At 41.6% G+C, this 21,843-nt stretch overlaps 1 protein-coding gene across 7 annotated transcripts in view; it reads left to right on the top strand.

Annotated features, from left to right (window-relative positions):
- The first annotated feature begins 58 nt into the window (after positions 1 to 58).
- The window catches only part of fahd2a (fumarylacetoacetate hydrolase domain containing 2A), a 35,690-nt gene continuing 13,905 nt past the window's right edge, over positions 59 to 21,843 (top strand). For 2 of the 7 annotated variants that reach the window (XM_047015422.1, XM_047015426.1), the window contains exons 1-5: positions 75 to 260; positions 6,725 to 6,991; positions 7,161 to 7,377; positions 7,639 to 7,698; positions 20,743 to 20,905. In XM_047015422.1, the coding sequence (XP_046871378.1) occupies positions 6,822 to 6,991; positions 7,161 to 7,377; positions 7,639 to 7,698; positions 20,743 to 20,905 (610 nt within the window). In that variant the 5' untranslated portion in view covers positions 75 to 260; positions 6,725 to 6,821. Of the gene's footprint in view, positions 261 to 6,724; positions 6,992 to 7,160; positions 7,378 to 7,638; positions 7,699 to 20,742; positions 20,906 to 21,843 lie in introns of all 7 variants that reach the window. The other 5 variants (XM_047015423.1, XM_047015428.1, XM_047015425.1 and 2 more) reach the window with 5 other exon arrangements.

Genomic DNA, 21,843 nt, shown 5'->3' with positions numbered 1-21,843 from the left:
ACTACGGATACATCATTTTAACCCTACAAAACGCTGAACCAGGAACTATACCCTCCGTATTTTGACAGAGCCTTGCTTTTCCAACAGAGGGGGAGGGGAGAGTGCAACACAGGGGAGTGACTGTTTCAGTCCAAAGTGCATTTTCAAGTTTGTACAATGTGCTTTGCATACCATAAAAGTAACATTCCCTAGTCAGCATTGAACTTTAATCTGTGCAGGAGATAAGGCGCTTTAGTTTTTGCACAGAGTGGTGTGATCAGGTAGGCGACATTTGCCTTGCTGAAGTCTTGTGTGCCTTTGTTGTTGCTCTTTCTCTGATTAATTAGTAATGTATCTGCAGTTGTGGGTCTAGCTAGACTAAACCGTTTTGAATGTATCTGTTGGGAAGGATACATTCAAAACGTATTTCGTTACAGAATACATGCCCAAAAATGTATTTTGTAACGTATTCCGTTACGTTACTGAATACTTGGATTACTTCCACATTGAATTGCATTTTATAAGTGTAGGAATGCGACCATCAAAGTCTGCTTACTAAAATGCGTTTCCCGATAACGATGGATCTTAGTTGTTACAAGGTTCTCCACGAGCAAAATAACGAACCATCTTATTTTTACGTGCGTTTCCCGAACATGCTCGTAAGGAAAACCCTTGTACGTGTCTCTTAAAAACTATTTCAGAGTGGATGATAAGCATGCATTGGCCAACCCAGAGCCAATGACTCTATGGCTCTGGGCCAACCATGGTACGTGAGTTTGCGTTCCTTGTGCATGTGATGGCCATGCATTGGCTTAGCCAATAGCATTGCAGAAGGAAAGAACGAGAGGCAATGACATGGGAGCGATACATGTAGTTGTTAGCAGAGCCATAGAAAAAGAGAGTTGCGACACTTCCATAGACTCCCATTGTTATCGAGGAATGCGGAAGTTAAGCGTGTCTCATGCAACCTATAGTTCCAAACATGGTATTTTCCACCGTTGAACCCCATTCATTTTCAGTGTCTACGAAGTAAGTTAGCTGGTAAATTGATGAAAATCATGCATTTTTTCATATTTCAACCACCACATATCAATTGTTATGAGTAGTATTTCATATGGCCAACTTAAGATAAACATTTTCGTAAGATTATAGCTTGTTAGATTCTAAATGCAGTTAGAGCTGTTAGAGCCATATATGGCTTATGGGGTCCGAAGCAAGTGAGCTGGTAAATTGATGAAAATCCTGCATTTTTTCATATTTCAACCACCACATATCAATTGTTATTAGTATTATTTCATATAGCCAGCTGTAGATAAAATGTACTGTAAGATTATGGCTTGTTAGATTATAGCTTGTTAGATTCTAAATGCAGTTTGCGCTAGACTATAGTAGAGCTATGCAACACTTTTACTGTAGCTAGCTTTGCGGTCTAAGTTTTGTGAAAAGCAGACATTAAGATCACCTGCTCACTACAAACAAAAGGAGTGGAAGAACACTGGACATATTGTACAATAAAATGTTTTATTGAATTGCAGTTGGTTGCCTTGTATATTCTGTTCAATTTTTTTCTATTGAACAGTTGCCGGTGATCATGGTTAGATTCAACGTGCATCAAGTACAAACGTGTTGTTAATGTGGTAAATTGTAAGTGGGCTGATGAAGAAAAAAAAAAGTTGAACAAATCCCATTTACTTCAACAGTCGAAGGTTAAACGTTAAGTGGAACAATGTAGGGTAGCATAGCCATTTCCAGCTCTGCTTCACAATATTGCGTTATGCATTATAAGTTAATGTTATACATACATGTTAATAAAGTAGCATACATACATGATACAACACACCAGTAACCAATTGATATTGTGTTAATATACCGAAAATATCCGTGAATCGAGATGGTGCTGCTGTCGGTCCCGCCGAAAACCATTCAAACACGTTGACAGCAGTGGGTTTTCATTTAACTACAGCGAGCTACCGGAACCACGTGACAAAAAAGCTCTAGCTTTTTTCCTGCGTTTCACTGGCAGTGAGTGTTCACACATGTTGTAGTTCACTCCATTGTTCACCAAAAACGTCAGCGAGGACTGCCTAATGTAGATAAGAGTCAGCTGAAGATAGCCAGAATATCGGATTTCTTCAACTGAGCCTGTTTCATTCGTAATTTGCCTGAGAAAGCGACTTCCGTTGGCCAGCTCCATTGAAAACCATTCAAAAAAGTTGACAGCAGTGGGGCTTTTTGGAACTACAGCGAGCTACATGAACCACGTGATCACGTGTCGGCGAGATCAAAGCGTGTCGCAACTCTCTTTTTCTATGGCTCTGGTTGTTAGTACAGTGCAGAGCCATAGAAAAAGAGAGTTGCGACACTTCCATAGACTCCCATTGTTATCGAGGAATGAGGAAGAAAAGCGTGTCCCACGCGACCTATAGTTCCAAACATTGTATTTTCCACCGTTGAACCCCATTCATTTTCAGTGTCTCCGAAGTAAGTTAGCTGGTGAATTGATGAAAATCATGCATTTTTTCATATTTCAACCACCACATATAATTTGTTATGAGTAGAATTTCATACGGCCAACTTAAGATAAACATTTTCGTAAGATAATAGCTTGTTAGATTCTAAATGCAGTTAGAGTTAGACTGTAAGTCTAGTATCTTACGTACAGCTAAGCAACACTTTTACTGTAGCTAGCTAAAGAGCATTTGTATCAGAACCAGAAGTCCGTTGGTTTATAGTCTTTCAAATTAGTTCTAGTTATTGGTGTTTGTTGGCGTACAAAGATTGTCTTTATTTGCCTATAGAGCTAGCAACAATGAATGGAATATTATGGGGTCCGAAGCAAGTGAGCTGGTAAATTGATGAAAATCCTGCATTTTTTCATATTTCCACCACCACATATCAATTGTTATTAGTAGTATTTCATACAGCCAGCTGTAGAGAAAATGTATCGTAAGATTATAGCTTGTTAGATTCTAAATGCAGTTTGTGCTAGACTATGGGTCTAGTATCTAGAGCTAAGCAACACTTTTACTGTAGCTAGCTAGAGAGCACGTGTATTATAACCAAAAGATCGTTGGTTTATAGTCTGTCAAATTAGTTCTAGTTATTGGTGTTCTTTGGCATACACAGTTTACAGAATCTGCTTTTAGAGCTTTTAGATTAGAGCTAGCAACAATGAATTGCAGATTAAAGCCTATCGTCCAGCAACGCTCGGCAGGAATTTCAGGTCCACTCAGTAGTTAGCTAGTTAGCTCAACTAGATGCATCTACTACTGCGGTCTAAGGTTTGTGAAAAGCAGACATTTAGATCACCTGCTCACTACAAACAAAAGGAGTGGAAGAACACTGGACATATTGTACAATAAAATGTTTTATTGAATTGCAGTTGGTTGCCTTGTAAATTCTGTTCTATTATTTTCACAGTATTGCTGGTGATCATTTGCTGGTGTTGCTGGTGATCATGGTTAGATTCAACTTGCATCAAGTACTACAAACATAAGTGTTGTTAATGTGGTAAATTGTCAGTGGGCTGATGAAGAAGAAAAAAAAGTTGAACAAATCCCATTTACTTCAACAGTCGAAGGTTAAACGTTAAGTGGAACAATATAGGCTAGTTACTGCTAGCATAGCCATTTCTAGCTCTGCTTCACAATATTGCGTTATGTATTATAAGTTAATGTTATACATACATGTTAATAAAGTATCATACATACATGATACAACACACCAGTAACCAATTGACATTGTGTTAATATACCGAAAATATCCGTGAATCGAGATGGTGCTGCTGTCTGTCCCGCTGAAAACCATTCACACAGGTTGACAGCAGTGGGGTTTTTTTTTTACTACAGCGAGCTACCGGAACCACGTGACAAAAAAGCTCTAGCTTTTTTCCTACGTTTCACTGGCAGTGAGTGTTCACAATGTTGTAGTTCACTCCATTTTACACCAAAAACGTCAGGGAGGACTGCCTTATGTAGATACGAGTCAGCTAAAGATGGCCAGAATATCAGATTTCTTCAACCGAGCCTGTTTCATTCGTCATTTGCCTGAGAAAGCGACTTCCGTTGGCCAGCTCCATTGAAAACCATTAAAAAATGTTGACAGCAGTGGGGCTTTTTGGAACTACAGCGAGCTACATGAACCACGTGATCACGTGTCGGCAAGATCAAAGCGTGTCGCAACTCTCTTTTTCTATGGCTCTGGTACAGTGTAGGAACCACAAGATAGAAGTTCTGGGAAATGCATGGAGTTGCCTTAACTTATTTAGAGAGTGAATAGACTCTCTTTAACTAAATACAGTTACTCATAATTTGTATTCTGAATACGTAACGCCGGTACATGTATTCCGTTACCCCCCAACACTGAGTATAGATAAGATGGTGGTACCAGAGAATGTCTAATAAAGAGAGAACTCCCACTCTCGGGAAACTTCCGGGTTCTGAACTGGTTGCAGTTCCACTCAAGTTCCATATGAGGGCGCTAACGGTCGAGTGCAGAATGAATGAAGGTCTATGGAGCTATACCCCTCAAAATCCACTTTTCTCAGGAAATAATTTTTTGTCTAGTAATTTGAATTCTGAAATCGAAAGGGGAGGCAAAAAAAATACACACCACTGGGTGTTAGATTTGTTTTAAAGTCGCCTTTCTGTTCTAAAAAGCCTTTGAAAATGGCATTGACGTCATACACATCGTACGACCAGAGCTACTGCTTGACGACAAGCTCTGGTTACTTCCACTTTACTCTCGAGGCATCGACAACACAGCTGACAGGTTAGGCTCTCCCTGTCAATACACATGCTAGAAAGAGTTTTGGCTTGCTAATGTTGTTGCTAATGTTGCTAATGCTCTGACATTCTGGTTCTGCTTCGGATGCCATCAAGCGGGATCTCTGGTCGTAGTCAGTCCTTGACTAACCAATCAACATTCGTTAGCAGAATGCTAGCGTGTTATGGGCAACAACGATTTACCCTGTAAGAAATCGAAAGGACATAAGTACTCGTTCATTCAACTTTTGACCTGTAATCCATGTTGAACATGCAAAAACTATAATCAAATCTGAGATTTATCAACAACAATCAGGCGAAAGAGGCAAATTTAGCCGTTTAGCTCCATAGACTCCCATTCAACATGCACTCGACCGCGATCACTCCCAGTGGAACTCTGGTGGAACTGCAACAAAATTCGGTACAATGGGGATAAATAGGGAGTAGGCAGGCTCTCCTTAAACAGGCTCTGGTGGTACTGTCAGGCCAAATAGTGTCCTAGGGCCAAATAGTGTCCTACCTGACGTCACAATGCCGTTCTGAAGCAAGGACGCGTCCGTCGCTATGCCGACCTTAAATTCCTGAAATATCTACGAGTGCTAGCAGGAAACTGTCATGGTTGCTGCTATACTGGTTACTAGGTAGGAAGTTTTGTATTTAGGCTTATTTAAACCAGTTTATTCTACGCTACTATTTAAAGTTTTCACTCGTTTGATAGCTGGTGCTAGCTGGCTAATTGTTTTCGTCAAAAAAATTCACTTATTTAGCATCAATTTTAACAGACCGGGAAGGCCACACGTATAGTATTCTACCTGCGTGTGTTGCTGTCTCAGGAATGTCGAACGAGTGAAAACTTTAAATAGTAGCGTGGAATAAACTGGTTTAAATAAGCCTAAATACAAAACTTCCTACCTAGTAACCAGTATAGCAACCATGACAGTTTCCTGCTAGCACTCGTAGATATTTCAGGAATTTAAGGTCGGCATAGCGACGGACGCGTCCTTGCTTCGGAACGGCATTGTGACGTCAGGTAGGACACTATTTGGCCCTAGGACACTATTTGGCCTGACAGTACCAGAGAATGTCTAATAAAGGGAGAACTCCCACTCTCGGGAAACTTCCGGGTTCTGAACTGGTGGCAGTTCAGAATGAATGGAGGTCTATGGAGCTATACCCCTCAAAATCCACTTTTCTCAGGATATATTTTTTTGTCTAGTAATTTGAATTCTGAATTCGAAAGGGGAGGCAAAAAAATACACACCACTGGGTGTTAGATTTTTTTAAAGTCGCCTTTCCGTTCTAAAAAGCCTTCGAAAATGTAATTGACATCATACACATCGTACGGCCAGAGCTACTGCTTGGCGGCAAGCTCTGGTTACTTCCACTTTTCTCTCGAGGCGTCGACAACACAGCTGACAGGTTAGGCTCTCCCTGTCAATACACATGCTAGAAAGAGTTTTGGCTTGCTAATGTTGTTGCTTCGTTAGCAGAATGCTAGCGTGTTATGGGCAACAACGACTTACCCTGTAAGAAATCGACAGGACATATGTACTCGTTCATTCAACTTTTGACATGTAATCCATGTTGAACATTCAAAAACTACCATCAAATCTGAGATTTATCAACGACAATCAGGCGAAAGAGACAAATTTAGCCGTTTAGCTCCATAGACTCCCATTAATTTTGCACTCGACCGCGATCACTCCCAGTGGAACTCTGTGGAACTGCAACAAAATTCGGTACAATGGGGCTTAATAGGGAGTGGACAGGCTCTCCTTAAACAGGCTCTGGTGGCACCTTATATCATATCTGCAGTTTAAGACATTGAAGTGCTTTTCGATATCAAGATTGAAGCCTTGTTTTCTTCCTCTCCATGTCCACTTTTCCAACTTCTCCCTGCCTGCTTCCATATTCATTCTGTCTTCTACACTGATTCTCTCCCTCCTCAAATTTGTTTTTATCCTTTGAACCTTTGATTTTAGTAGAGGACGCTAATCCTCTCACCTTGCTGATTTTGAGAGGATTCTCTGATAGGCTGTCCAAAAGTACAGGACGGTTGAGCATCTACGTGGTGCAGCAATGCGGTTGGTGCAGTTCCAGTGCAGCAATGATGACGGTGGAGTCAGGGTGGGCGTTGAGCAGAGTGAAGGGCTTGGTGTGGTGGACCTCAAGGCCTTCGATGCCTCCATGCCTTCCACCATGATAGAGTTTCTAGAGATGGGCCATAAGGGCATGGAGTGTGCTCAGAGGTACATACCATACTTCTGACAGATCCTCATCACCATGCCCTCATCCCCACCCTTCCAAATCCATGTTTTTGTCTGCCTATTCTCAGTCAGAAAATATTTTATTAAGACACGAAGTAGTGAACTCATTACCTTAGATTCAGTCTATCCAACCTACCCTCCCCCCACCTAGGGCCCTGTCCTCAGGCCAGTGTATAGTGCCTAGGTCGGAGGTGAAGTTGCTACCCCCGGTCTTGGCCCCAGAAAAGGTGGTGTGCGTCGGCATGAACTACCGGGACCATTGCCTGGAGCAGAATGCCCCCATCCCCAAGGAGCCAATAATCTTCAGCAAATTCTCCAGCTGCATCACCGGCCCCTACGACAACATCACACTGCCGGATGAGAGCCAGGTGAAGGAGGGAAGAAAGAGAGAGATAGATAAATTAGAAAAATTGGGGGGAGAGGAAAGGAGAGCAAGAAAGAGGATTAAGACACATAATTACTTCACGGTTAAGCTCTGTAGTGTGAGCTACTCTGGCAGGTGTAGTAGAAACAAGAGATTGGAAGAAGCATACATTTGTATCAAGCGTGGCTTTCCCCAGATTTGGGCTCACAGAGGAGCAGGGACCAGGAGGGAGATCAATACTTTTCTTTTGCATTTCTGATTGAAGGAGGTGGACTGGGAGGTGGAGCTAGCCTTTGTGATTGGACGGAGAGGGAAACACATCAAGGTGAGTCTCTGATACCTGACGCAGATCGTCACTGCATTGAAGTTCGCAAAACTGAGATATGGTCATTGACGTATTTAACTTTGGACTTGTCCGTTCTTGCGCATAACAGTGGATCGCTAATAAATCGCCAAAATGTCATGTTTGTATGATTTACAGTCTCACGGGAATTTGCGAAAACATTTCTGAATATAATTTATTTTTAAATAAAAAAACGCATTGGCACAAAAACAATAGGGTTTCAGTCTCTACAGGGCTTAAACCCCTCAATGTAACATTAGAAAAATAAAGAGAAAAAATATAGCTGCAAGCAGCGATTCGGGTTCCTCCGCAAAATGGCAAAATATTATAAAAATGTATATTGTAGAAGATCAAGAGTTGGACAACAAGAGAGCAAAATTACTTCATATTTGACCAACAACAGGCTGAATGGAGATTCAAACTCGAGCATGTCAGCTCAACTTATTAGCTCCCTTTTTATTAGAGGTGATTCAACTAATTTTAATAATATGGGGTGTTTTGTATGCAAATACTTGATTTTTTAGTTTGTAGACTAGGAACAGGTGAGATTTATCAAGAAAATGTCCTAGAAGTGTGTGTATGCCGCTCGTATGAATATTTGATAAATTACACCTTGAACTGTTCCTGGGAATATTCCAAACCTCCACATAAGAAAGATTTCTACGCACACTTGATAAATGAGGCCCTAGGGACTGATGTCCGTAAGCTGTCGAACACGGTGCATCCCTCTGCTTCAAGAAGAATTCCGTGTGTCGCCGCATGTTTCAATAAATTCGACGTGCTTCCCCCTTTGCACGTAATAGTTTTGCAACATTTGTTGCATTTTGCGATGTCGAATCCTTGGCTGTGAAATACAGCCACACTTTCGACCGCTTCGCTTTAGGCATTTTAAATGCACTAAAAGCTAGCCAACGATAGCTAAAGACTAGCAGAGCAAGTGTAATATGTTTACTAGCAATCACGTGCAGTAAATGGTTAATATGCTTTTACGTCCGTTTTGGTGATCCCGGAGGTAAAATATGGCACTTTGAAAGTAGACTTCATCTACGGTAGCTAGCTAACGGTAGACTACATAGAAAGTGTGATATTTTACGGCCGTTTCGGAGCGACAGAGGGAAAATATTTCAGTCGACACATTAAGTGGAACTGAAATGAGGAAGCCAAATGTGCGTTTTACTCCGGTCCAATCCCTATATGTTGCATAGGAACTGGTTCCATAGTGGAACCATGTTTCGGTACCCAACTCTAAGCATGTCATCTCACACAGGGCTTGAAATTGCGACCGTTTTTTGTTGTATATGCTACCGAAATTGTGTCTGTGCGACCTCAAAATATTGTAATGAACCAGAACCACCCAAAAGGAGGGGGAACCAATTACCAGGTAGCTGCGGGTAAAGCTGCCACCACCTTTGTATAGCCTTTGTATAGCTGGTATGGTCTGGGTCAGAGGTCGGCACACACAAAATACGCAGTAGTTATATATATAAAACCCGGCCGTCACGAAATGGCAGGACTAAGCTTTAAAATAATACTGCACGCCAACTCAAAATGACTGTACTTTGCACCCCAAAAATAACCGGCCTGCCACACTAGCCTGACATAAAGTGATAACACACCCAAACTCAGACCCCCACCCCTCGCCCCTCGGCTTGAAGCAAAGGCCCCGGTGGATGTAGGTGGTATTGCATTAAGGTTAGGTTCCCGTGTCTTGCGGTCGTTTTATTCTATTAACTCAGAGGCAGCTGGGTTTTATATAACTACTGCGTATTTTGTGTGTGCCGACCTCTGACCCAGACCATACCAGCTATACAAAGGCTATACAAAGGTGGTGGCAGCTTTACCCGCAGCAACCTGGTAATTGGTTCCCCCTCCTGGCTCATACCACTAGCTTTTTAATCGAAATTTTTTCCCAAATTTTTGCTAAGTTTGAAACCAATCCGAAATGGGTAAACTAGCACCCCATTTATTTACCTACGTCAATAAAAGTTGCCTGCAAATGTGCTCGTGCACAAAAGTTCACATTGGCCGATAGCCGATTTACATTGAGCTGAATGAGCCATAGACTTATAGTGAATGAGCACAGGGAGAAATGGCTTGAGTTGCCTGCCTTGTTGTAGCAAGTTTAGCAAATCGTTGTCACCAGGGCCGTAACTACCATTGAGGACACCGAGGTCGTGTCCACTGTATTTTTTTTCGTATTTCTGTTTTTTTTTTGCTTAAATCGTGGTATATAAACTCAAAATAAAGTACACGTGAAACTGACTGCAGGACGATGATCTTGGTCTCCCACAAACCGTAACGTGATTTTATACTTGAAGAGCCGAGTAGCTCAAGAGTTTGGACATATGTGCTGCGCGTCATCAACAAAACGTACTGTCGTTATGGTAACCACCAAACACAAGTCGGACGCTGATGTTACCGCCATAGACATACCGCTACTGTTAGTGAATAGCCTATGTTAGTTACAGTCACTGGAAGAGGAGCGCAGCAAACTAAACATGTAGGTTAAGAGAAGTTTAAGTGGCAGATGACTGTGAGAAGAAAGATTCATTTTCATGTGGAAATATTGTATTGCAGCAGCGTACTACTCAGATAAGGGAACATCAAATCAAAGTTTGGTTAACTCCGTCAGTACTGTACCGGTTGTCAATCAATTTCCACCGGTTGAATCAACATTCATTTTGCGATTGATATGATATGTCATTGATGTGATTGATTGAAAATGAAATTCAGTGGCAATTGGGAAATATCAAACTGACTCGCTATCGCTCGGTCGATACGTTCCAGCCTCAGTTTGATATTTCCCGGCATGACCGAACGGTCGAGGTTAGTAAGTAGTTTATTATATGGCAATTTTAGATTCTTTTCATTTTGTAAACGAAAATCAATGGTACCTTTAGGCTAATTGTAGCTAGCTCTTAAGTCTTCTCACGGTGTGTTTCATGTGTTGCCAAGCAACTCATTACTTTTGATAGAAAGCGGACAACATGGTTCTGCTAAAATGGCTTTAATTTCATCACAAAATAACGACACAAGTGATTCAAAGAGTCTGGTCTTCATCCTCACTTTCGATGACAAAGCTTTTCAGCATCATCTGGATAGTAAAACTCAGCAGCTGACTCGTCGATATCGCTCATTTTGAAGCTGACGTCAGAGGGCAATACGGATCCGTATTGACCGGCGAGGAGGGCAACACGCTGGGGTGACTACCCGTTATCCAATCAAAACGCTCGTACCGTCGTTGCCATATAATAATAATAAAAAAAAAATTGTGGTAACTTGCCCTTACTTCATGAGTCCCATAAAGGTCCTTCAAAAAGCCTCAGAATGCCCCATGTTTACCTCAAAATTTCAAAAGCTCCACACCGCCCCATATTCAAATGTCATAATGATGATGTTTTTGCTCTTTAAGACTCAATAAGAGAAAATGGCCATATTTAAATAATGTAATTTTAAAAAAATCCGGGGGAGCATGCCCCCGAACCCGCCTAGAAGTTCTGACTCATGACCTCAGTATTTTTTGGGGCCTGCGTACGGCCCTGGTTGTCACACATACATGAAATGTTGTTAATATAGTTTATTCCAGTTATTTTAAAACAGATTTGATTTTTCGTAAAAACGTTCATGACATGATGGCAAATATATTATGTTAAGCGCGAGCATAGATTGTTGACATGTCTATCTTGAGCAAAGACGAAGATTAATATTTAACTGTTAACCACAATAGGAAATGATATATATTTAAATAATATTAGTCTTGCCTTAAGAAACTTTTGTTAAATACACCCATTATTCTTTTTTTGATCGTGTCATCAAGCCAGACTCCTTTTGTGGGACAATGAAGGTCCTCGGTGATTATGTTTCACCCCCACTTACATGTGATGGAAACGTCTTGTAGCCTATGGTTCTGTGAATCAAAGGCAAATGTTCAATAAAGTATGGAAGATTTCGGTTACCAAAATAACTACGCTTTCTTTGCCTGGCGAGAACAATGACGGAGCTGTTCATGTTAACAGTTTATTTCATCCGATACAATGCGTTGGAAATCATACTCATATCACGAAGAAAAAAAGCAATATATGTGATGAGTTCCATCTAGAATAGCCCTATATTTAGCCCTATAGCCTATTTCTAAAAAACAAGTAGAAGGAGTACTATACAGTGACAGAATACATTTCCGTTAAATTTGCATCATGTCTCTAATTCTTATCAGACTTTCTGCCCATAGATTCTGCCTTAGCTCACACGCTCGCAACCATATAAATCTATGCTCGCGACTGGTTGTCGCAAAGTATGACGTGTACAGCTAGTTGCAAGCGTGCACGAGGTTTCGGAGCTAGGGGAAAAAAGAGCCACTGTTTAAAGCTAGACCGGAAGACACGGAAGTGGAAATATGGCCGCGTCTAGTCTCGCGCTCTCGCTTGCCTCACTGCGCCACTGAGCACTTTTCATAGAAATGAATGGGGACGCCATCTTGGAAGACAAAAGTAGCTTACTGTAGTTATATTAACTCTATGCCCAAACTAGGTTAAGCATGCAAGACCCTCCCCCGCCTGACATTAGGGGTGTATAATGGTTTGGCATGCAATGGTCACTAGATGGCGCTTCTTGCACAGAGTTTAAGGCAAGGTCGGGAAAATAAACGGGCCTTCTTCAATTGCCATTAATTTCCGTGTTGTTAGTCGTGATTATTTCATTAGAACGTTTCATGTCTAGCCCTTCATTCAGCAAAATTCAATTTATTATGAAGGTTGTTACTAGTGGTGTTTTTATCAAGATTAATCTAACTGTAATCTTGGAATTAATCTAGATTAAAATGGCTCATATGAATTCCGCCGAAGTCATTCAGAATATGTGTGCTACCCAAATAATGACTAAAAGTAAGTCTTTGAGAATGGGTTTCTCAAGCCAGGTGAGCTAGGAGATTAGTTAGCTTGGCTGATAGAGCTGTGCTGACAGGCTTGCCTCGGTTGCACTCAAACAGTAGTTTACAACGACTCTTCCCCTGCGCTACATCAGTGCTTGGCCCAGTATCTTCCGCATTAGCTAAGGGATGCTTTGCTTTAGGTGGTATTTGAGACTGGAAAAACTCGTACAGTAAACTAATTCCGCATCGCACAAGGTGCAAACAACCTTAGTCTTGTCGAGGTTTCCATTCGGAAGCTTCTTAAAAATAAATTTTCTCTGAAGCAAACCCGGTGGCTTCATAGCTGCATCCATGTTAGCACGTCACGTTTGATGTGGTCATTTCATACACAAGGCATACACACAGGTTCGAAGATCGTTCTCGCCCCCTACAGTGCAATTCGGCTGGGTACACATACGCGCTAAAATATCAAGGTGAAAGTCATCATAGCCTGGGTAGTATAGACCCAGCTCCCAACCCAACTTTGAGAATAGATTAACGGCAAAAAAAAAAATATCGCCCAATAAGAGTCTCACGTTAACGCAGCACGTTAACGCCGATAACGGCCCACCACTAGTTGTTACACAAGTTGCGGGTTGGACTGCCGTTGGTGTATAAATGCGTAGCCCGACATCAACATTCTATATTATCGGCTGACAATGATCACTTGTGTCCAGTACTTGTGTACTTGTGTACTGTGTCCAGTCAAAAGTATTGTAGTGACCTGACAAGGGAGTTCCAGGGCTCTCAAGTTTTGAAGACAGGCAAGATTGACATTCTCTCTCACTCCCCCCCCCCCCCACATAGCCATTTATGTAATTATATATTAATTATAAATACATATATAATTACATAAATGGCTACAAAAAGGCTATGAATTAAATTGTAAAAAAAAAAAAAGATGGCCATAAATATATAAATATAGCCACATAATTATATAGCTGAATCCATTTACCTACATCAATTTACTTATTTCAAAATGACGATTTTGTAAAGAAGACATTTATTTATTTTGTGGGACTTTTATTTCCTAATGCCACATATTTCCAAACACCAAATTTTTTCTGTGGTGTATTTATTTCTAATCTCATATGCAAACGAGAGGGGCGTGGTTATCTTCAGACCAACGCAGCTGCACAAAGATTGAAGGCAGATATAGGGACACCTACTTTTGAAAGATGATGGAAGACATTAGTCGTGTCAGAGATCGCATGCTGGCCTTAGTAGATCAAATTGATCAGCATGGCTTGTCAGGATATATCATTTTGGTACACATTCTAGATTTTGCAGAGGTACCTGGGCAGATAAGTGCTCTACAGAATAGACATTGAACACAAAGTCTAAAACAGTTGAAGACTTATCAAGCACCGTGTTCGTGTGCAAGACGGCAAGTGCAGAAAGCCACCATGGGGCTTAAAATAATCTTCCTAATGTTAAGGATTAAGCGTATTTTGATTGTAGCATATTGTCTGGGTTCACAGTGACGATCTAAGTATTAATTTGTAAGATGTAGTTTCATAAGGGGCTGTGGTATCGTGGGAAATTTCCAAAACCTGTGCTAGGGGGATAGCTCTACTTGTGTCAGGGGTGACAAGTGCCATTGCATGGCCGAAAAGCATACAATATTGACAAGCTTTGCCCAGAATGTCTGTGTCGTCTCTGCCTTTTTATCATGGTTCCCAATGGGAGTGATGGCAGCGACTTAGTACGTGTGGGGACTTGGGGGGTATTTGAAAGCTGTAACGTAGCGCTGAAGTTATCTTTGGAAACATTGCTTTAGCTCCTGTGACGTGTAACTCGTCTGCAAAGCTAACAATCACTGCCATCACTACGTCTTCCTAGGTGGTATGTTGGCTACATGGGTGGATCTACAGGGGGGCAGGGGGGGGCAGCTGCCCCCCTAACTTTGGTGATCGCTTCATTTGCAAGAGCACTCTGTCCTTTGATTAGTTTTGATTTTAGTAAAGACAAGAACAGCTTAATACAGGAGTGCCCAACCTTTTTTGAACCAAGATCTACTTTTAAAGTTGATAGTGTATCGAGATCTACCAAGCCATAACAAAAGCCATAGCGTAGCCACAATTTATAGTTTGACACCATTTTCTGACACATAGATAAAGTTTTACAATAATAACACATTTACTGAAGTAAATGTGAATGTGAGTGGTGCAAAGAATAACCACAAGTAGGCCTAGGACTGGACCGTAACAACACAACATACAAACAACCCAAATAATACAATGCCTAATTCAAGTTGGAAAAGTGGTATTTCGCTACCTTAGTGGGATTTCTTAGCTTGACGTTGTCATACTCATAATTCTAGTCAGAATATGAGTCTGAAAACTGTCCGTTGGGCTGTGACTACGTGGCATGTTTCAACCGAACTCGTAAAACAAATGCCTCTTCGCTCAATTGGATAGACCTACAACCAATCAGAGCAACGTAATATGTTGTTTGTTGAAAACGAATTCAACCCATGCGCTCTTTCGTGACGTTGTTGATTACGTTACTGTGGATCATCTGTCCATCATCGTATAAAGCCCGCCCTGGCAATTTCATTGGTACGCCCAGATTCAGGTTTTCTGTAGTTGTTCCCCAATACGAGACCCTCCAGACCCAACTTCCCGACCACATTTTTTTGTGGGCGGGGAGAAGTTGGGCTGGCAGCCAGGCTAGGGATTTCTGGCACTGAGAGGAGGAAGCTAGTCTCTCATAGTCCGGACAGTAGGAGCTGAGTGCCAGCCGTAAGCAAACTGCAAGGTGGTCATCAGTCATGGTGGATCTGTATTTCGACTTGATGATTTTCATATGTGAAAAGGCAGACTCACACAAATATGTTGATCCAAAAAGTGCAGTCAAATTCTGTGCAGTTTTTCTTAGGTTGGGGTACTTCTCTTTCTGCATTAGATTCCAGAATTGGACATTCATGTCAGGTGTTGCTCTGGATTTGAGCTCAATGTCATTTTTCAGTGTTAGGATCTCAATAGCACAGCTATCCAGGTTGAAGAGTGAAGCCACTTTGGACGTCACACAATCCACATTTATATTTTCCCCAAATGGAAAACTGAGATAACTGACAACAGGCTCAATGGATGCAAAGTCGTCAAAGCGCCTGTCAAATTCTGACAAGATGCTCTGCACTTGATCATAACGTGCACTCTCAAGTTCTGCACAGTCTTTGCCTTGACGTTTAAGTTCTGTGTCCATGTGTGAAAAGTTCCGCAGATCACACTGTTGCAGCCGACTTGATACCAGGTGTAACTTGCTTTTAAACGTGTTCACGGAACTGATCATGTTCATGATGTGTTTCTCTTCTTCTTACCCTGCAGCTCTAGATTCAAGTTATTGAGATTCCCGGTCAGATCGGTAAGAAAGGCTAAATCCAAGAGCCACTGACTGTCTTCTAACTGTGCATATTCAGCATGGTTTGAACGTTTCAGAAATTCATTAATTTCGGGCAACAATTCAGAAAACCGTTCCAGAAATGTACCTCTGCTGAGCCACCTTACGTCTGTGTGCAGCAGCAGGTCTGTGTGTTCTGCACCACACGGAATAATCGCCTCTGCAGACTCCTGGCCCGAACAGAACACACAATCTTTTTAGCCACATCCATCACGTCTTTCATGTTTAAAATCTTTCTGCACAACCCTTGCTGGTGAATGATGCAATGATAAGTCAGGAAATCTGGGAAGGATTCACACTGTTTGCACAATCCAATGAACCCAGCAATGCGTCCAACCATCGCTGGAGCCCCATCGGTTGGAATGGAGACGAGTTTGAAGAGGGGCAACTGGCTCTTATTAACGAATTCCATAAAAACTTGAAAAATATCTGTGCCTCTCGTGTGCCCTTTCAAAGGCAAAATGGTCAGCAGCTCTTCTTTTACACTCAGGTCGTCAAAAACCATTCTAACAAAAACACATAGTTGAGCCACGTCCACAGCATCCGTGGATTCATCCAACTGGAGAGAGAAACCCTCACATATGTCAAGATCATTCTTCAATTGCTGTTCAACATCCTCTGCCATTCCCTCGCATCGCTGTGTAACAGAATTTCGTGATAACTGCAAGTCCTGAATAGCTGACACAATCTCCTTTCGATTTTTAAAATCGGCAAAGAGCTCATCTGCGGCTTCCATGAACGCTACTTTCACAATCTCACCATCCTTGAAAGATTTATTTCCTTTCGCAAGAATGCGACTGACACGATACGATGCTATGGTTGCAGCCTTACTGTTGTGCTGCTAGCTGACTTTTCAATTCCTGGACTTTTCGGGCCCGCAGCGGTGATTTAGCTGGGAAGTTTGTATCGTAGCTCTTGTGGGCCGTCTTGAAATGCCTCTCCAAATTCCCTTTCTTTGGTAAAGCCACGTTTGCATTGCAGATAAGACAGATGGACTTTGCATTCGAATACACAAAAAAATAATCCTCCTCCCACTCTGATCCTAAAATGAAGTTTTAGATTTTTTAGTTCTGCCATGGTAGTAGCGCCTATCCACTTGCTCTAGTCTAGCTTCTTGCGCCCTTTCGAGTCCTTAGTTACAACCTAGTAACCATACCCTGCATGCACAGATAGAAAGAAGCGTGAGATTTGTTTTTCATTATGCCTCATATAGCCTACTATTGTAGGCTACACATCTACACACTGCTGCTTCACATGATCGGCAATTCATTGTGCCTATTTAAGCTGTTTTAAATTGGAAGTTTTAATGTATCTTACACAACAGTAGAAATAGGCTACACACAACAAGTGACACAACATTTCTCGCGATCGACTGCAACTCAGCCAGCGATCGACTGGTAGACCGCGATCGACTGGTTGGGCACACATGGCTTAATATATAATATAAACTCTTGTTTGTATCCATAACGTTTACTGATGGTTGCTGTTTTGCCGACCTTACATTACAACACACAATAATACAGTGCCAGTTGGGAGATCGATCATTTATATGATTAAGCAGCCCTATAAAATCCACTTAATCTCACACGCTTGTGAAATGTTAGCTGCAAAGCATAACAACTGTCACCTTAAGCTTTCCTAAAAAATATGGGTGATCATGGGCCATTTGTGGACTGAAATGATACGTTTTTAATTAGGCTATAGTAAGTAGGCCTTCTTGAGTATTGTCTGCTGTTTTATACTTGTAGTCCACTGCATCTTGGACACAAATATTGTACTTTGAATTTTCATTTTGCTTTTTATACTTGACTTTTTAAAAGATGCACAGTTTTGTTTCGTTTGAACACTGGGCTCAGGCCCGGAGTTGCCATCGGGAGAATCAAGAAAATTCCTGATGGGCCGCAATGCCCGCTCATAAATTCGACCAGCAGATCGCCTGCTTTCTCTTTGTTTTTTTCACACACCGAATAAAACGATATGTGTTAAGTTTGTTAACTACTATGTGACTGATAAGTAAGCTAATAAGCTACACTAGTTTTTAATTTAAATAACACATGATCAGACCGTGCATTAAAATGTGCAGTTTTCAGTTGTCGCACATGCTCTCTTTCTCAAACACAAGTGCGTGTACCAAGGTTGTTGCCATGGAGACAAACCTAAACCGTCATTTATTGTTGTGGAGGGAGTTAGCAAGATGAATATGATGCGAAAATAATAAAATGGACAGGAAAAAGATGCCAGGAGGAACTGACAAAGCCAGGTAAAAAAAGAAAGATCTGTCACTTCATAAATCTAGGTTCCTGCAAGGGTGGGAAAAATGTTTTCTTAAAAGCCCCGAATCTTTCAGGTAAGCATTTTGGTTGTAGTTTCCAGAAATATAACAATATGAGTCCAACTTAATGTTCATATTACATAAAGCTCAACAAAAACTATTTTGCACAGAAATGTATGCAAAACATTCGCTCGCATTACTGGGAAGTTCTGATTTCAAATAACATCAACAGCACCTAGGTCCTAGGTTCGGGTTAAGCCCCGAATGTTCAACATATGGCTCGTTCCCTGGTGGGGGTGGGATGGTTTGGGCCATTACACTCCCGTGCTGAAAATTGGTCTTGTTTTTGTTTGTTAAAGCCATTTACATATAGGGATTCCCATGTACCGCTCACCCACACCACCATGCCAAGACTTCTTGCCCCCCCTTTGCCACCCCATGTAAAATGTTCTGGATTCGCCACTGGTTGGCTTTAACCGGTCTCAAGTCGGCAACTGTAGACTAAAGGCCGATATATGCTTCTGCGTTTTTCGAAAAACGGACACATGGGAACGCCCTCGTCTCCATGGAACGCCCTCTACAACCTCTCCGTCAGCCCCTCGTAGAGCCTCGGACAGCTTGACGTGCACCTCCTTAATTTTGTAACTCTCCGTCGTAGCTACGGAGAGCTACGGAGAGCTACGGAGACCCCCTTGGCTGTGATTGGTCAGTATTAAGTACCGCTTGCGTCAGGGGTAGGGGCGGGGTTGCCGTGATAGCAGGACGAACAGAATCCTTTGACCGCCATTGCGTGTAAAGTTTTTACAATTCATATTTCAGCTAAACGGTACAAGTAAATCAGAATCTGAATTAAAATGTGATGAGAAATGGGCAGTGTAGTTGCTGAAAATGTGCGTATTTTATTGATGGAACGGCTAATTTGTAAATTTGCTCCGACTTCGGTAATATAGGTAAATAAACACTCAAGGACGTCTAAACAAAAAACCGTTGCGAAACCTACACTTCTGGCAGTGAATTGTTTTCAGCACCCACAGCCTACGGAGAACCATAAACGCAGTCTATCCGTCCGTATCCGTGCGTATCCGTGCGCCCGCCCATCCGTAAACGGAGACGCAGAAGCATATTTCGGCCTTACATGTCCGGTTACCTATCAATGGGGGAAAAACAATAAAAGACGACATCGGTGTGGCCATTTCAGCTAGCTAGTGTTGGGCTGTATTGGCACAGACCTGAACAGCCAAACCCGTTTTGTCACTGATTGGTTATTCAAACGAGTCCGGTGTTAGTGGTTTGATTTAATATTGAAGAATTACATTAATAATAATATCTGGGTTTGGGTATTGTGTCCCGTGTTGAATGGGTCTTGGTCTGGACATGTCTTGGTTATTTCAATTCATTGCTAAAATTGACAACGCGTTATGAAATGTGGCTTCAATTTGAAGCAGTAAATCCAAAGGTATGGGTAATGTCTTGAATGGTCTGGTTTCACTTCAGGTCTCATCTCACTAAATGGTAATACTGGCATGGCATAATGGTGAGGCTAACTGCCTTCTTATCGACCTAGCTATCCACATAATGGCAGAGCGACGTAGTGGTGGCAGTGATTGTCTTCTTTGTTAGGCGGCACTAATCACTCCCCACACTACCTGTACATCTTGCACACGAACACAGTGCTCGATAAGTCTCAAACTATTTAAGACTTAAATGTGTATGTTCTGTAGAGCACTTATCCACCCAAGTACCTCTACAATTTGTGCCGTTATGTTATGCTGACAAGCCATGCTGATCAATGTGATCTACTAAGGCCAGCATGCATTTCTGACACGACTAATGTCTTCCATCATCTCTCGAATCTAGATGTAATACTTGATGTAATTCGATCTGCCTTCGATCTTGTGCATCTGCGTTGGTCTGAAGATAACCACGCCCCTCTCGTTTGCATGCGAGATTGGAAATAAATACAGCACAGAAATAAATGTGGTGTTCGGAAATATATGTGACGTTAGGAAATAAGTCTAAAAAAATAAATAAATGTGGCATTAGAAAATAAAAGTCCCATGATATAAATAAATGTTGTCTTTACAGAAACGTCATTTTGAAATAAGTAAATTTATTTATTTATGTAGGTAAATTGATTCAGCTATATAATTATATGATGCTGTATTTATATATTTATTGCCATCTTTTTTTTCGTAGCCATATTTATTTATATATTTATTTACTTATTAATTTACTTATTTATTTACTCTATAATTCAAACTAACTTGGCGTTCAATAGTCTTCGAGATTAATGTGTTCTAACACATTACAAATGTTAACAAAATAGTAAATATTTGACCATACATTTTTCTGTGCATGTCACTGGATATTGTAAAGTGGCAGCTGAAGTTTGTGTTAGCAAAACAAAATCAATGTTTTGATCTTGTTTTGACCCCCCCCCCCCAAGGAAGAGGATGCCATGTCGTTTGTGGCAGGCTTCACCGTGGCCAACGACGTCACCGCTCGTGATTGGCAGATGAAACGCAACGGGAAGCAGTGGTTGCTGGGAAAAACATTTGACAGCTTCTGTCCTCTCGGCTCAGCTTTAGTGACAAGCGATGCTGTGAAAGGTGAGAAAAGAATAGGAAGACTGGGGAGAATAGTTTGATTTAGATCAGTGGTTCTCAACTGGTCTAACTTCAGGACCCACATTTGTCCATGGCAATGAAGTCACAACCCCAAATTATCTAATTTCCAAACCATTAAATGTATTTCACAAAAAAGTTTATTTATTTCAGTAATTCGATTCAAAATGTGAAACTCCTACATTATATAGATTCATTACACACAGACTAATATTTCAAGTGTTTATTTCTTTCAATTTTGATGATTATAACTGACAGCTAATGAAAACCCCAAATTCAGTGTCTCAGAAAATTAGAAATATTACTTAAGACCAATAAAAAAATGATTTTGAACACAGAAATGTTGGACTACTGAAAAGTATGAACATGTACAACACTCAATACTTGGCTGGGGGTCCTTTTGCATGAATTACTGCGGCCTCTTCACAATACCCCATAGATTCCCCATAGATTCTCTACCCCATAGATTCTCTATGGGGTTTAGGTCAGACGAGTTTGCTGGCCAATCAAGCACAGGAATACCATGGTCCTTAAACCAGGTACTGGTACTGTGTTTTCTCAAGTCCAGCGCAGTCTCAGGTCAGCGCAGCCGTGTACCAGGAAGTTTTAGGGCACTTCATGCTTCCCTCTGCTGACCAGCTTTATGGAGATGCGGATTTCATTTTCCAGCAGGACTTGGCACCTGCACACACTGCCAAAGGCACCAGTACCTGGTTTAAGGACCATGGTATCCCTTTGCTTGATTGGCCAGCAAACTCGCCTAACCTAAACCCCATAGAGAATCTATGGGGTATTGTGAAGAGGAAGATGCGAGACAGCAGCCCCCACAACGCAGAAGAGCTGAAGGCCGCTATCAGAGCAACCTGGGCTTCCATAGCACCTTAGCAGTGCCACAGACTGATCGCCTCCATGCCACGCCGCAG

Source organism: Hypomesus transpacificus, unplaced genomic scaffold (assembly GCF_021917145.1).
Source record: "Hypomesus transpacificus isolate Combined female unplaced genomic scaffold, fHypTra1 scaffold_30, whole genome shotgun sequence".
Lineage (NCBI taxonomy): Eukaryota > Metazoa > Chordata > Actinopteri > Osmeriformes > Osmeridae > Hypomesus > Hypomesus transpacificus.
The sequence above is the reverse complement of the archived record's forward strand: the minus strand, read 5'-3'. Positions and strand labels throughout refer to the sequence as shown.